Source organism: Bombina bombina, chromosome 1 (assembly GCF_027579735.1).
Source record: "Bombina bombina isolate aBomBom1 chromosome 1, aBomBom1.pri, whole genome shotgun sequence".
In the NCBI taxonomy this organism is placed as follows: Eukaryota; Metazoa; Chordata; class Amphibia; order Anura; family Bombinatoridae; genus Bombina; species Bombina bombina.
This window is the reverse complement of record NC_069499.1, coordinates 432,361,707-432,379,617: the sequence shown is the minus strand read 5'-3', so window position 1 is coordinate 432,379,617 and position 17,911 is coordinate 432,361,707. Positions and strand designations below refer to the sequence as shown.

The following is a 17,911-nucleotide window of genomic DNA, read 5'->3' as shown; positions in this document are numbered from 1 at the left end:
ATGACAACTATTATATAAAGCACAGCTGGAGATATAGGCCTAGATTTGGAGTTTTGTCGGTAACGACCCGAAAAACTAACGCCGGCTTTTTTCTGGCCGCACCATAAAAATAACTCTGGTATCGAGAGTCCACATAAAGGCTGCGTTAGGCTCCAAAAAAGGAGCGTAGAGCATTTTTAACGCAGCTTCAACTCTCGATACCAGAGTTGCTTACGGACGCGGCCAGCCTCAAAAACGTGCTCGTGCACGATTCTCCCATAGGAAACAATGGGGCTGTTTGAGCTGAAAAAAAAACCAAACACCTGCAAAAAAGCCGCGTTCAGCTCCTAACGCAGCCCCATTGTTTGCTATGCGGTAACCCTTCCTACGTCTGCACCTAACACTCTAACATGTACCCCGAGTCTAAACATCCCTAACCTTACACTTATTAACCCCTAATCTGCCGCCCCCGCTATCGCTGACCCTTGCATATTATTATTAACCCCTAATCTGCCGCTCCGTAAACCACCGCTACTTACATTATCCCTATGTACCCCTAATCTGCTGCCCCTAACACCGCCGACCCCTATATTATATTTATTAACCCCTAATCTGCCCCCCACAACGTCGCCTCCACCTGCCTACACTTATTAACCCCTAATCTGCTGAGCGGACCTGAACGCTACTATAATAAAGTTATTAACCCCTAATCCGCCTCACTAACCCTATCATAAATAGTATTAACCCCTAATATGCCCTCCCTAACATCGCCGACACCTAACTTCAATTATTAACCCCTAATCTGCCGACCGAATCTCGCCGCTATTCTAATAAATGTATTAACCCCTAAAGCTAAGTCTAACCCTAATACTAACACCCTATTGGCTGATCGGAACAGCCAATAGAATGTGAGCTCAATCTGATTGGCTGATCGGATCAGCCAATCGGATTGAACTTGATTCTGATTGGCTGATTCCATCAGCCAATCAGAATATTCCTACCTTAATTCCGATTGGCTGATAGAATCCTATCAGCCAATCGGAATTTGAGGGACGCCATCTTGGATGACGTCATTTAAAGGAACCGTCATTCGTCGTTCAGTCGTCGGCCAGGATGGATGTTCCGCGGTGGAGGTCTTCAGGATGCTGCCGCTTCGCTCCGGATGGATGCCGCTTGGATGAAGACTTCAATCGGATGGAAGACCTCTTCTGGCCCGCTTGGGCTTGGATCAGGACATCGGAGGAGCTCTTCTGGACCGATCGGTGAACCTGGTATGGTGAAGACAAGGTAGGATGATCTTCAGGGGCTTAGTGTTAGGTTTATTTAAGGGGGGTTTGGGTTAGATTAGGGGTATGTGGGTGGTGGGTTGTAATGTTGGGGGGGGGGTATTGTATTTTTTCTTTTACAGGCAAAAGAGCTGAACTTCTTGGGGCATGCCCCGCAAAGGGCCCTGTTCAGGGCTGGTAAGGTAAAAGAGCTTTGAACTTTAGTAATTTAGAATAGGGTAGGGCATTTTTTTTATTTTGGGGGGCTTTGTTATTTTATTAGGGGGCTTAGAGTAGGTGTAATTAGTTTAAAATTGTTGTAATATTTTTCTTATGTTTGTAAATATTTTTTTATTTTTTGTAACTTAGTTCTTTTTTATTTTTTGTACTTTAGCTAGTTTATTTAATTGTATTTCTTTGTAGCAATTGTATTTAATTAATTTATTGATAGTGTAGTGTTAGGTTAATTGTAGGTAATTGTAGGTAGTTTATTTAATTAATTTATTGATAGTGTAGTGTTAGGTTTATTTGTAACTTAGGTTAGGATTTATTTTACAGGTAAATTTGTAATTATTTTAACTATTTTAGCTATTAAATAGTTCTTAACTATTTAATAGCTATTGTACCTGGTTAAAATAAATACAAAGTTACCTGTAAAATAAATATAAATCCTAAAATAGCTATAATATAATTATAATTTATATTGTAGCTATATTAGGATTTATTTTACAGGTAAGTATTTAGCTTTAAATAGGAATAATTTATTTAATAAGAGATAATTAATTTCGTTAGATTTAAATTATATTTAACTTAGGGGGGTGTTAGTATTAGGGTTAGACTTAGCTTTAGGGGTTAATACATTTATTAGAATAGCGGCGAGATTCGGTCGGCAGATTAGGGGTTAATAATTGAAGTTAGGTGTTGGCGATGTTAGGGAGGGCAGATTAGGGGTTAATACTATTTATGATAGGGTTAGTGAGGCGGATTAGGGGTTAATAACTTTATTATAGTAGCGCTCAGGTCCGGTCGGCAGATTAGGGGTTAAGAAGTGTAGGCAGGTGGAGGCGACGTTGTGGGGGGCAGATTAGGGGTTCATAAATATAATATAGGGGTCGGCGGTGTTAGGGGCAGCAGATTAGGGGTACATAAGGATAACGTAGGTGGCGGCGCTTTGAGGTCGGCAGATTAGGGGTTAATAAGTGTAGGCAGGTGGAGGCGACGTTGAGGGGGGCAGATTAGGGGTTAATAAATATAATACAGGGGTCAGCGGTGTTAGGGGCAGCAGATTAGGGGTACATAAGGATAACGTAGGTAGCGGTCGGCAGATTAGGGGTTAAAAAATTTTTTTCGAGTGTCGGCGATGTGGGGGGACCACGGTTTAGGGGTACATAGGTAGTTTATGGGTGTTAGTGTACTTTAGAGCACAGTAGTTAAGAGCTTTATAAACCGGCGTTAGCCCAGAAAGCTCTTAACTACTGACTTTTTTCCTGCGGCTGGAGTTTTGTCGTTAGATGTCTAACGCTCACTTCAGAAACGACTCTAAATACCGGAGTTAGAGAAATCCCATTGAAAAGATAGGATACGCAATTGACGTAAGGGGATCTGCGGTATGGAAAAGTCGCGGCTGGAAAGTGAGCGTTAGACCCTATTTTGAGTGACTCAAAATAACGCTGGTTTTCACGGCTAACGCCAAACTCTAAATCTAGGCCATAATCTCCACAAATTTACAACAGATGCACTTAGCTTTGGTAGAACTGTTATCATGCAGCAGTGTTCCAACAGTGGTTTCTGAGACAGGATCAGATTGAGACATCTTGCAAATGTAAGAGAAAAAACAACATATAAAGCAAAATTATCAATTTCTTTGTATGGCAGTTTCAGGAATGGGAAAAAAATGCAGACAACATAGCCCTCTGACATAGAAAAAGGCAAGAGGCATATAGGAATGGGTTTTTAAATAATCAAATTATTTGGCGCCAAGTATGACGCACAGCGCAAACTGAATTTTTTTTGGCACTTACAACATCCGGAAATGACACACTTGTGTCATTGTAGACGCGACCTTGTGCAAGGAACTCGGCGTCAACTAAGACGCCGGAAATGACAAAATTGCGCCATCGGACGTGCCTTCACGCCAAAAAAATTCTCGCACCAAGAATGACGCAATAAACTTCGGCATTTTGCGCCCTCGCAAGCCTAATTTTGCTTGCGAAATTTAATGAAAAAGCAATCAACTGAAATAAGACTATACCCCAGGTAAGAAAAATATTTTCCTAAATATGTTTTTTTCCCAAATATGAAACTGATAGGGCTCTATTTAACAAGCTCAGTATGGAGCTTGATGGCCCCTGTTTCTGGCAAGTCTTCAGACTCTCCAGAAACAGCAGTTATGAAGCAGCAGTCACAAAGACGGACGCAGGCGGACACACATCGCCACAATACAACCCGATCGAGTACGATCGGGTTGATTGACACCCCCCTGCTGGCGGCCCATTGGCCGCGAGTCTGCGGGGGGGGCGGCGTTGCACCAGAAGCTCTGCCGTATTCAGCGAGGTCTGGCAGACCTGATCCGCAGTGTCGGATCAGGTCCGCCAGACCTTGATAAATATGGCCCATAGTCTGCAAAAGGAAATATACATAAACCTGACTCATGGCAAATATAAGTACAATACATATATTTAGAACTTTATATTAATGCATTAAGTGCCAAACCATAGCTGAGAGTGTCTTAAGTAATGAAAACATACTTACCGAAAGACACCCATCCACAAATAGCAGATAGCCAAACCAGTACTGAAACAGTTATCAGTAGAGGTAATGGAATATGAGAGTATATTGTCGATCTGAGATGAATCTCTACAACCGATAACAGAGAACCTATGAAATAGATCTCCCGAGAGGAAAACCATTGCATTCAATAAGTGATACTCCCTTCACATCCCTCTGATATTCACTGTAGGCTGAGAGGAATCGGGCTTCAAAATGCTGAGAAGCGCATATCAACGTAGAAATCTTAGCACAAACTTACTTCACCACCTCCATAGGAGGCAAAGTTTTTTTCCCAAATATGAAACTGATAGGGCTCTATTTAACAAGCTCAGTATGGAGCTTGATGGCCCCTGTTTCTGGCAAGTCTTCAGACTCTCCAGAAACAGCAGTTATGAAGCAGCAGTCACAAAGACGGACGCAGGCGGACACACATCCCTCTGATATTCACTGTAGGCTGAGAGGAATCGGGCTTCAAAATGCATTCAATAAGTGATACTCCCTTCACATCCCTCTGATATTCACTGTAGGCTGAGAGGAATCGGGCTTCAAAATGCTGAGAAGCGCATATCAACGTAGAAATCTTAGCACAAACTTACTTCACCACCTCCATAGGAGGCAAAGTTTGTAAAAACTGAATTGTGGGTGTGGTGAGGGGTGTATTTATAGGCATTTTGAGGTTTGGGAAACTTTGCCCCTCCTAGTAGGATTGTATATCCCATACGTCACTAGCTCATGGACTCTTGCCAATTACATGAAAGAAAAGTCATTCAATTGAAATGAAACAAATTGAGCTTGCCCCATTTTACCTAAGAAGTCTAAATATCAAATTCTATAACCTATGGGGTTTTTTTTTTGGGGGGGGGGTTCGCCCAAAATGCTGCAAATCTATAGCTGGTTTTGACAATCTAATGCATGTAAAATACCTAAATTACTGAATTTGCTTTGTGGCCTCTTTAGGGAGAATAGAATAAGCACAATTTTTACACAAAAGCAGGAGGTTTTTAATGTAGCTTTAAGGAACTTTTCCTAGTTATTCACTAAAATACAGAGGGCTCAAAATGTTTATCACTGAAATCATCTGAATTTGCTCCCTGCTTGTGAAAAACTAAAGTATCTTACATCTTTTTTTTACATACTTTGCTACATTAAAAAGATAACTACTGGGGGTTTATTCTTTCTTTTAGATTGTTCCATGATCCTGTTGATAAAAGGAGGAGCAATGTCTGGCACCAGCACATACCAGTCTTTGGTTAGCAAAACATTTGGATTTCCAGGATACATTATTTTATCTGCTTTACAGTTTTTATATCCTTTTGCTGGTATGTTTGTTTTTCATATTGCGCAATTGGTTTACCGATTGGTTAATCACAGGCTGATTGTATTAGTAGATAGGGGCAAGATTCCATAAGCCTGAAAAACAGAAATATTTTATATACGTACATTTTACAATACATTGTTTAAATTAGTGGGAAAAAAATGCTTTCCTAACCATATTAAAAAGGGATATTGTGAATGTTCAGACATGTATATCAGTTAATGGGGGATGTTAAATAACTATAAACTGTAGTATATAATAAATTATTGTTCATTTTTTATAAAATCCATTACAAGTGAACAAATTTGCTTAAATTAAAATATAATATTTAAACAATTTTTTACTATGATAGTGCCATATTGTACCCTGAACACAATAAATGTGATCAGTAAAGAGCCCCATTTTTGGAGACGCAGGGAAATGCTCTATTATAGCATGGTAATTATACTATATTGGGCAACTATGATTAATTAAAGCATGCCAGGCATTTACTTTAGTATTTAGATAACAAATCACCCAGGTACCTATTTTTAAATGTGGAGACTTATGATCACTTTAGTAAATAACCTAGGTATGCTGGTGTGGCTTTGTGTTGTTCCCTATATGATTATAGTATAAACATTGACCTAGTGCACTGGTTTTCAAACCTATCCTCAGGCCTTCCTAACAGTCCACGTTTTGAGGACATCTGAACTAGAGCACAGGTGAAATAATCAGCTGCTTCGTAAACATAGATATTTAACCTGCTCTCATCCAAAGTAATCCTAAAAAACCTAGCCTGTTGGGGAGTCCCGAGGTCAGGTTTGAAAACCAGTGGCCTAGAATGATACATTGTTATTGCTCATAAATGCTAACTGTTAAAGCCTATGTTCTTCACTTAGAAGAAAATGTTCTATTTTAAAATATATATTTATATATATATATATATATATATATATATATATATATATATATATATACACACACACACACACACACACTGGAGGAATAGCGCACACCCACTCGCTTCAGAATATAGTACCAGGGTGCAAAACTGCTACATACTAGAATCCAATAATTGCACTCTCTGGATTTGAATCACAGCAATCTTTATTGTGTGAAGTTTCGTGCATTCACCCCTTCCTCAGTCTGAGGAAGGGGTGAATGCCCTGAAACGTCGCACATTAAAGATTGCTGTGATTCAAATTCAGAGAGTGCAATTATTGAATATATATATATATATATATATATATATATATATATATATATAAAATGCTGCTTATTGTCTCCCGCACTAGCATTAGCGCACCACTTGCAAATCTGGGCTATTATGTTTAGCTATCTGAAAAAGTTATAAGGTGGTGAGAGTCCAAGAGCTATTACTCCTGGGATTAAACTCCTGGCCACTAGCAGGAGGCGAATTGTAGGTATTCTAGTCTATTCTTTGGGGAATATTTATCAAAGGTCTGGCAGACCTGATCTGACAGTGCGGATCAGGTCCGGCAGACCTCGCTGAATGCGGAGAACAATACGCTCTCCGTATTTAGCATTGCACCAGCAGCTCTTGTGAGCTGCTGGTGCAACGCCGCCCCCTGCAGGGGGGTGTCAATCAACCCGATATTACTTGATCGGGTTGAATTGCAGCGATGTATGGTTATGGATCTTTGGACTGCTGTTTCTGGCGAGCCTACATTTGATAAATATGAAACACGGGCCTCAAGCTCCATCCAAAGCTTGATAAATGGTCCCCTTTGCCTGCATAGAAGGAAGGGGAATAATTGAGGTGCTCCAGATTCTTCATTGACATGGGTCCTCAGACCGATTTGAGGCCCATTTTCCTCTCAGAGAGCTGCTACTGAAAGACAGAGGGGAGACTGGAGTATTGGGTAGTGACATAATAACTCACTTTGAAAGAGCCTCTTCCTGTTCGGGTCGTCAATATACTTCTTACATTGACCCTTTGCTGTAATGTACAAACCACTGGATTGGCTCTCTACTAGAAGCAGACATTCCTGCAGCCACTATGCACGGTAGATTGGGTGCATCTGAGGTAAGTGCAGCAATTTCTTGCACTCACATATCCAACAAGCTATTAGTAGGTGCAACAATTTTGAGGTACATCGTAGCCAGGGGACATACACATGTAACAGACTAATTTCACCTTTATAACATAAACTTTTAGTCTAGTAATTATGGAAACTTTATTATGTGTTTATAGCTGCTATTTCTATTCAGCTAATTTACATGAGACTTTAATCTTAATGCAACGTTATACCCTCTGTTTTATACACAGTAAAAAAGGATTTAACTGTTTGGCAATGTGAGGTGGAGTCTATTTATGCATTTTGTTTTTTGTGCACTGAATTAGCACAGCAGTTACTGTTAGTAACTGCGCTATTTCGCTTTCTTTTTTTAAATTCCTCAACTGTTCATTTGCTGCTGAGTGTAACTGCCATTTTTCAAATGTCTTATTACTGAAGGGTAAGGTATATTTATTTTGCTGGGCTACACTTTTATGCACTGCATTATTATTACTACTAGTCTTAAAGCCTGTGTACATGGGCCATTTTTTGCAGGATAACGGTCTCACCTCTTGCTCGCTCTCTACACCCTCTTTTGCTCTCTCTACCCCCGCTTTTGATCTCTCTCCCCCCTCTTTTGTTTTCTCTCTCCCCCCTCATTTGCTCTCTCTCCCCACCTCTTTTGCTGTCTCTCCCTCCCTCTTTTTGCTCTCTCTCCCCATCTCTTTTGCTCTCTCTCCCCCTTTTGCTCTCTCCTCCTCTCTTTTGCTCCCCCCTTTTTCTCCATCTCCCCCCTCTTTTGCTCTCTCTCCTCCTCTCTTTTGCTCCCCGTTTTGCTCCATCTCCCCCCTCTTTTGCTCTCTCTCCCCTCTCTTTTGCTCTCTCTCTAACGAACACACCCACCCCCACCAACCACGCCCCCATCACAGGTCGCCCATCCAGCCACACCCCCTTGCCATGGCCGTGCCCGGCCACGCCCCATCACGGAGCTCCCGTCAAGCCTCTCTGCAGCTGCTGTCTGATCCTAACGGCCAGGTATGTCCTTGTGAAATCTCTACTGCGCATGACAGCTTCGGACAAACATACCTGGCTGTCAGGGTTTTTTCCCTGTTGTGTTTGCCATGTGCTGCTGGCAGCCATTTTACTCACCTCTCTTCCTGACTATGGTACATTGTGGGGGATTCTGCTCAATTCCTGCACTTCCTTTTATGGCCAGACTGGTGTGCATCATCCATGTGAGACAGGATGCAGTCTCAGAATTGTGATGTCATCACTTATTATTTAAAGGGCCTCTGTTCAGTATGCTTTGCCTTTGCGTTGTCTCAGACCTGTTTGTGAGAGTTCCTGTGTATTACCTGGCTGCCTGACGTCCTTCCTGGTTCCTGATCCCTGGCTTGTTCCTGACTCTGCTGTTTTCCTTGTTCCTGATTCCGGCTCGTCTGACTATTCGCTTTGGCTCCTGACTCGGCTCGTCTGACTACCAGCTCTAGTTTTGATTCCTGGCTTGTTATTTGACTTGTGGACTTTTTATTATTTTTTGCTATTAATACAGGTGTGATTATTTTTGCACTTCTCGTCTCAGTCTGATTCCTGGCACCCTGACACTGGCCTTTTATATTATTGGATTATTACACAAGGTTGTTCCTTTAAATCACTACTAAAGTCAAAATTAAACATAATTTTACACAACTTTCCAATTTACATCCCTTATCTAAATATGCACAATCTTTTTATATGCACACTTTCTAAGGCACCAGCTCCTACTGAGCATGTGCAAGATTCATATAATATACATATATGCATTTTGTGATTGGCTTATGGCTGTCACATGATGCAATAGAAAGGAACATAAAACTAACTTTGACATTTGTCAGAATAAAATATCTACTACTCATGTGTGCATTTGTTGTTTCTGCTATTCTGGGCGCGATCCGATATGTAGCGTAGTTTGCGGCGCAAGCGAGGGAACCCCCGCCGCCCGCAGTTTCAGCTTGCATATCGAGCTATCCTATATATGGCGCCGTCAGAGGCTAAAGTGCCGTAAGTCTCACAAACCAGCGATGTCCAGAAATCTGCGTAAGTACAAATTTCTGGAATCGCCAGTGACTTACGGCACTTTAGAAACTGCCGGCGCCTACAAAACCTGACTAAAGTATGAAATCACCCGTACTGTCTAACACGCCTCCCAAACATAGCCCGACACGTCTAACCCTCTATCCGCTATCCCCCCTCATTCTCCTAATAATAAAAAAAGTTATTAACCCCTAAACCGCCGCTCCCAGACCCCGCCGCCACCTAATAAAGTTATTAACCCCTAAATCGCCGCTCCCGGACCCCGCCGCCAGCTATATTAAATCTATAACCCCCTAATGTGAGCCCCTACCTCGCCGCCATCTACCTTACCTACCCCCTAAAGTGAGCCCCTACCCCGCCGCCATCTATTTTAAAATTATTAACCCCTAATTTAATCCCCCTACCCCGCCGCCACCTATATTAAATTATTTAACCCCTAATATAATCCCCCTACCCCGCCGCCACCTATATTGAATTATTTAACCCCTAATCTAATCCCCCTACCCCGCCGCCACCTATATTAAATTATTTAACCCCTAATCTAATCCCCCTACCCCGCCGCCAGCTATATTAAATTATTTAACCCCTAAAATACTAAACTATCCCTACCACTAAACCTAATTCTAACCCTACAAATAGCCCTGAAAAGGGCTTTTTGCGTGGCATTACCCCAAAGTAAACTGCTCTATTGCCAGCCCTTAAAAGGGCTTTTTGCGGGGCATGCCCCAAAGAAAACTCCTCTTTTACCAGCCCTTAAAAGGGCTTTTGGCGGGGCTTTGTCACAAAGTAAACTGCTCTTTTGCATTTAATCTAAATCCCCCTACACCGCCGCCACCTATAATAAATGTATTAACCCCTAATCTAATCCCCTTACACCGCCGCCACCTATATTAAACACATTAACCCCTAATCTAATCCCCCTACACCGCCGCCACCTATATTAAACACATTAACCCCTAATCTAATCCCCCTACACCGCCGCCAGCTATATTAACTATATTAACCCTAATTATATTAGGGTTAATATAGTTAATATAGTTATTATATTATATATATTAACTATATTAACCCTAATTATATTAGGGTTAATATAGTTAATATCGTTATTATATTATATATATATATATATATATATATATATATATATATATATATATATATTAAGTATAATAACCCTATCCAACTCTAACATCCCTAACTAAACTCTTATTAAAATAAATCTAATATTAATATTATTAATTAAAATATCCCTATTTAAATCTAAATACTTACCTATAAAATAAACCCTAAGATAGCTACAATGTAATTAATAATTACATTGTAGCTATTTTAGGCTTTATATTTATTTTACAGGTAACTTGGTATTTATTTTAACTAGGTACAATAGCTATTAAATAGTTAATAACTATTTAATAGCTACCTAGTTAAAATAATTACCAATTTACCTGTAAAATAAATCCTAACCTAAGTTACAAATACACCTACACTATCAATAAATTAAATAAACTACAAATATCTAAACTAAAATACAATTAACTAAACTAAAGTAAAGATTTAAATAGGAATATTTTAATTAATAATATTAATATTAGATTTATTTTAATAAGAGTTTAGTTAGGGATGTTAGAGTTAGATAGGGTTATTATACTTAATATATATATAATATAATAACGATATTAACTATATTAACCCTAATATAATTAGGGTTAATATAGTTAATATATATAATATAATAACTATATTAACTATATTAACCCTAATATAATTAGGGTTAATATAGCTGGCGGCGGGGTAGGGGGATTAGATTAGGGGTTAATGTGTTTAATATAGGTGGCTGCGGTGTAGGGGGATTAGATTAGGGGTTAATGTGTTTAATACAGGTGGCGGCGGTGTAGGGGGATTAGATTAGGGGTTAATACATTTATTATAGGTGGCGGCGGTGTAGGGGGATTTAGATTAGATGCAAAAGAGCTGTTTACTTTGTGACAAAGCCCCGCCAAAAGCCCTTTTAAGGGCTGGTAAAAGAGCAGTTTTCTTTGGGGCATGCCCCGCAAAAAGCTCTTTTAAGAGCTGGCAATAGAGCAGTTTACTTTGGGGTAATGCCACGCAAAAAGCCCTTTTCAGGGCTATTTGTAGGGTTAGACTTAGGTTTAGTGGTAGGGATAGTTTAGTATTTTAGGGGTTAAATAATTTAATATAGCTTGCGGCGGGTTAGGGGGATTAAATTAGGGGTTAATTAATTTAATATAGGTGTCGGTGGGGAAGGGGGATTAAATTAGGGGTTAATAATTTTAAAATAGATGGCGGCAGGGTAGGAGCTCACTTTAGGGGGTAGGTAAGGTAGATGGCGGCGGTGTAAGGGGCTCACTTTAGGGGGTAGTTTAATATAGTTGGCGACGGTGTAGGGGAATCACATTAGGGGGTAGTTAATGTAGGTGGCGGCGGGGTCCGGGAGCGGCGGTTTAGGGGTTAAATATTTTATTAGGGATTGCGGCAGGGGATCGCGGTTGACAGGTAGATAGACATTGCGCATGCGTTAGGTGTTAGGTTTATTTAGCAGATCGCGGTTGACAGGTAGATAGACATTGCGCATGCGTTAGGTGTTAGTTTTATTTAGCAGATCGCGGTTGACAGGTAGATAGACATTGCGCATGCGTTAGGTGTTAGGTTTATTTTGTAGCTAGTTTAGGGAGTTACGGGGCTCCAATAGACAGCGTAAGGCTTACTACGGCTGCTTTTTGTGGCAAGGTGAAAATGGAGTAAGATTTCTCCATTTTCGCCACCTAAGTCCTTACGCTGTATACTGGATACCAAACTGCGCTGGTTTGGTATACCTGCCTATGGCCCAAAAAACTACGGGCGACGGCAGAAATATACGAGCGTAACTTCTAGGTTACGCTGTATATAGGATACCAAACCAGCGCAAAATTCAGCGTCGCCTGCATTTGCGGGCGACGCTGCATATCGGATTGGGCCCCTGCTGTGCTTAGTGGTCCTTTAATACTTCTTGCCCAAGGTTGTCTAATATGTCTCAGACTTTATTCTACAAGGTCCCAATTACATTGTTTCCAAATATTTTATTTACTGTTTTAACATTTATTTACAGTATTTGTCTGTTTGTGTATTTTTTTAATGGTAGTGAAAGTCTACAAGACCTGCTCATTTTCATATTTGTTTGCACCTCATTTTCCCTACGTTGACATTTTCTGCATTTCTACTTCTGCTTTCTAGGCTACACATCAGACATGAATACCAGAGAGGTGGGAGGGAGTGTTTTTAAAGCTTTGGGATTTTTTGCCTCCTCCAAGTGGCCAGTAGTTGAATCTCGGGAGTAATGGCTCATGGACTCTCACCACCATTAAAGAAATGAATTTACCAGGTAAGCGTAAATTTTGTTTTTGTGATTCTAGTAAGAAATTGGAACAATGTTATATATTTCTGTCATCTATCTTTAGCTGCAATAATGATATTTTTTCCATATGTTTTTGTTTCTTTTCCTTTTCCAGCAATGATTAGCTATAACATAATAACAGGAGACATTTTGCCAAAAATATTTCAACGTATCCCTGGAGGTGAGCAATGTTTATTTCATGTAGCTGGCATGGGGGGGGGGTTCGATTCAAGTTAAAAGTTTGTTTGGGGGGCAGGGGTTGTAAATAATTATTTAAAAAGTGGTTCAAACCTTTAAACATTGCTTAAAGAGGACACTCAGGTCAAATTAAATTTTCATGATTCAGATACAGCATGTAATTTTAAGAAACTTTCCAGTTTACTTGCACAGTATTTTATATTTGCACATGTGTATTTTATATGTGCACAGTATTTTATATTTACACTTTTTGAGTCACCAGTGCCTACTAAGCATGTGCAAGAACTAACAGACTATACGTATATGCATTGATGTGATTGGCTGATAGCTGTCACATGGTACAGGGGGAGTGGAAATATACATAACTTTGAAATGTGTTAGAAAAAAATCTACTACTCATTTGAAATTCAGAGTAAATGCTATTGTATTTTCTTGTTATCGTTCATTTGTTGATTATGCAAATCTACTGTGTTAACTGGTCCTTTAAATACATAAATAATCTAATATTGGCATGCTCCTAGCGTGTTTTCCCTGTAAATAGCAAATTGACATGTCTAATATATATTTAAAAAAATACATGGATCTCCATTTATTAATGTGCAGGCAGACATGTTCCCAATTAGGGAATCAGCCAGCCCATAATTGCTGCCCACTGCTCTGACGCGACTATCAATTTTAAACTGGGAGAGATGTTGAGAAACAGTGGTCTTAAGATTGATGCTTTATAAACTGCAGGCTCACTCATGAGCTCCAAAGCTGAATCTGCATCTGGATAAATAGGGTCCATGTTGTTAAAAGTTTAAAGGATTACTTTCTGTTATAATTTTTAAGCTAAACAACTAACATATTAAAGTTAATAAACATTAATTAAAACCTACTGACCTATATTTTCTCCAAAACGAAGTTTCATAACGTTCTAAAAGTTATATCTTTTATTCGCCGATGATGTCACGTTATCCTGCCCACTATTTTCAGCACTGCATGTTCAAAATACTTAAACCAATAACTTTGTGTTTAAAGCGCCATTTTGAAACCTAGGTATTGTAAACGGATTGGTACAGAGCAAAGGATACCCACGGAGTGGGTTTGAAAAACAATTAAATTTGCAGACAAGATTTCTGATATACGGTAGAGATATGTTAATGAAATGCTATTGATAAAAAGTGTATTTGGGGTAGTTAGTTAGTAACAGGCATAGAAAATATTTACTTACAGTGGCCCTTTAAGTACAAATCTCAGATTTTCTATTCTGTATTTAATATATACTGTATATATTTTTAGAAATTATTACATGAAAGGATTTTAAATTATTGCTTCATCCAACCTATTTATAGAGCAGTACTGGTAAACCTTCAATCTATAGGCTGCATGTAACTCACTTTTTTTTTAATAGTAATAATAATAATAGCAATTCAAAGATGTACATGTGCATTGGCAAGCGATTCAGAGTAATCATACGCAGAATCATTTATATATAGATTTTTTTTGTATCTGTAGCACCAGCAGGTAAACTTAAATAATTGTCCCTCTGCACCACAAAATTCTTCTCTTGTTCCTCTCTTCCCTTTTCCTCCTCTCATTAAACATTGGAAAGGCAGCAAAGTTATATATATTACTAGTTTCAAGTAATATAGCTACTAGAAGTGCTACTGCAAATTCATCTAATAACTGTTTTGTTTGTTTGTGATACTCGTAATGTGCTTTCATCAAAAATCTTTCTGCTTACTAATTGAGCTCCACATCTGGCCCCTCTTCTTGCGGCATTTTTTTATGACACACATCTTGACTGGCCAATCTAAAGCATTGCCCTTACGGCTCGCTATAGTCTGTGCAAATAATTAGATGCATGTGTAGTATATTTACAAATGCATGTTATTGTTGTGCATGCATGGCACAGAAAAAAGAACTCCCAGTTAGCTAAAAGTAAACATTGAATTGTAGCTAATGTTCTGATACTGGGCTAGATTATGAGTGGAGCACTATTTATTAGACATGTGTGTTTTGTTTTGGCCAAATTCGGAATTTGGCCGAATCTTGGACGATTCAGCGATTCGGATGCATCCGAATTGCCGAATCGGCACATCCAAAAAAATTCCGAAAATGAATAAATATGTTTCCAAATTTTCTGATTCAATATTCATATTCGGAATTTTTCATTGTTCCTTCCTAAACCGCAGTTCCCCGTCACTAACTCTAAGTCTAAGGTATAACCCCTAAACCACCGTTCCCCGACATCGCTGAAACTAACTAAACCTATGAACCCCTAAACCACCGTCCCAAAACATCGCCAACACGAACTAAACCTATTAACCCCTAAACCGCAACCCCCCACATCGCCGACACTAACTAAACCTATTAACCCCTAAACCGCCATTCTGAAACATCGCCGACACAAACTAAACCTATTAACCCCTAAACTACACACCCCCCACATCGCCAACACAAACTAAACCTATTAACCCCTAAACTGCCGTTTTGAAACATCGCCGACACGAACTAAACCTATTAACCCCTAAACTGCACCCCCTCACATAGCCAACACAAACTAAACCTATAAACCCCTAAACCGCACCCCCCACATCGCCAACACTAACTAAACCTATTAACCCCTAAACCGCACCCCCCACATCGCAGACACAAATTAAACCTATTAACCCCTAAACTGCACCCCCCACATCGCCAACACTAACTAAACCTATTAACCCCTAAACCACCGTTCCAAAACATCACCGACACTAACTAAAGCTATTAACCCCTAAACCGCCAGCCCCCCGATCGCAACAACCTAATTTAAACTATATTAACCCCTAAACCTAACACCCCTTAAACCTAAACCTAACCCTAAACCTAACACCCCCTAACTTTAACATAAAATATAGCTAAATTACAGTTACAATTATTAACTAAATAATACCTATTTAAATCTAAATACAAAGTAACTTAATTGTGCAATAAAACCTAAGCTAGCTACAATATAACTAATAGTTATATTGTAGCTAGCTTAGGTTTTATTTTTATTTCACAGGTAAATTTGTATTTATTTTAATTAGGTAGACTAGTTAGTAAATAGTTATTAACTATTTACTAACTACCTAGTTCAAATAAATACAAAATTACCTGTGAAATAAAACCTAACCTACCTTACACTAAAACCTAAAATTACAAAAAAAAAAAAAAAAAAAAAACTACCATTACAAAAAATAAAAAAACTACCATTACAAAAAATAAAAAACTACCATTACAAAAAATGGTAATAAAATTATCCAAAAAATAAATACAAATTATTCCTATTCTAATACCGTTTAAAAAAAAAGCCCAGCCCAAAATAAAAAAGCCTAATCTAAAATAAACTACCAAGGGCCCTTAAAAGGGCCTTTTGTAGGGCATTGCCCTAAGTTTAACAGCTATTTTGCTTAAAAAAACAAACACCCCCTAACAGTATACAAACCCTCACCCCCCAAACTGCCAAGGGCCCTTAAAAGGGCCTTTTGGGGGGCCTTAAAAGGGCATTTTGTAGGGCATTGCCCTAAGTTAAACAGCTCCTTTGCTACAAAAAAAACAAACACCCCCTAACAGTATACAAACCTCCACCCCCAAACTACCAAGGGCCCTTAAAAGTGCCTTTTGTAGGGTATTGCCCTAAGTTAAACAGCTCTTTTGCTACAAAAAAACAAACACCCCCTAAAAAAATACATTACACAAAATAACAAACAAATTATAAAAATTATAAAAATTATTCCTATCCTTATAGCCATTTAAAAAAAAAACACCCCAAAATAAAAAACCTAATCTAGAATAAACTACCAATGGCCCTAAAAAGGGCCTTTTGTAGGGCATTGCCCTAAAGAAATCAGCTCTGTTTAGGAATTAGAGCTGCTAAAATCAGCTCTGTTTAGGAATTAGAGCTGCTAAAATCCTATTGGCTGTTCAAATCAACCAATAGGATTTAAGCAGCTCTCATTCTATTGGCTGATTCATCATCCTATAGAATTAGAGCTGCTTAAATCCTATTGGCTGATTTGAACAGCCAATAGGATTTTAGCAGCTCTAATTCCTATTGGTTGATTCAATTTTTGTAGCCAATAGGAATGCAAGGGATGCCATCTTTGATCGTGTACCTTGCATTGAAAATTCAGTGTACGGCGGCGACTGTATGAAGAGGATGCTCTGCGCCGGATGTCTTCAGCATGGACCCACTCCACGCCACCGGGATCAAGATAGAAGATGCCGCCTGGTTGAAGATTGAAGAGGCCGCCTGGATGAAGACGTCTTGCCGCTTGGATGAGGACTTCACTGCCGGGATGAAGATTGAAGAGGCAGCCTGGATGAAGACTTCTCGCTGCCTGGATGAGGACTTCTCTGCCGTGATGAAGATCGTTCAAGTGGGACTTCAAAAACTGTAAGTGGATCATCTTGGGGTTAGTGTTAGGTTATTTTAAGTTTTTTTTGGGTGGGTTTTATTTTTAGATTAGGGTTTGGGCAGTAAAAGAGCTAAATGCCCTTTTAAGGGCAATGCCCATCCAATTGCCCTTTTCAGGGCAATGGGTAGCTTAGGTTTTTTAGATAGTTTTTTTTTTTAATTTTGTGGGTTTGGGGGGGTGGGAGTTTGTATGTTAGTGGGTATTTGTATTTTTATTTCATAAACAGAGCTGATTTCTTTAGGGCAATGCCCTACAAAAGGCCCTTTTAAAGTCCCCCCAAAAGGCCCTTTCTTTCATGTAATTGGCAAGAGTCCATGAGCTAGTGACGTATGGGATATACAATCCTACCAGGAGGGGCAAAGTTTCCTAAACCTCAAAATGCCTATAAATACACCCCTCACCACACCCACAATTCAGTTTTACAAACTTTGCCTCCTATGGAGGTGGGGAAGTAAGTTTGTGCTAAGATTTCTACGTTGATATGCGCTTCTCAGTATTTT

General features: G+C 39.4%; 1 protein-coding gene across 1 annotated transcript in view; it reads left to right on the top strand.

The window, feature by feature from the left end:
* The window catches only part of SLC38A11 (solute carrier family 38 member 11), a 285,424-nt gene that overhangs the window by 35,844 nt on the left and 231,669 nt on the right, over window positions 1-17,911 (top strand). Inside the window, exons 4-5 of the mRNA XM_053712811.1 lie at window positions 5,198-5,332; window positions 12,908-12,973. Coding sequence (XP_053568786.1) covers window positions 5,198-5,332; window positions 12,908-12,973 — 201 coding nt within the window. The remainder of the gene's footprint in view (window positions 1-5,197; window positions 5,333-12,907; window positions 12,974-17,911) is intronic.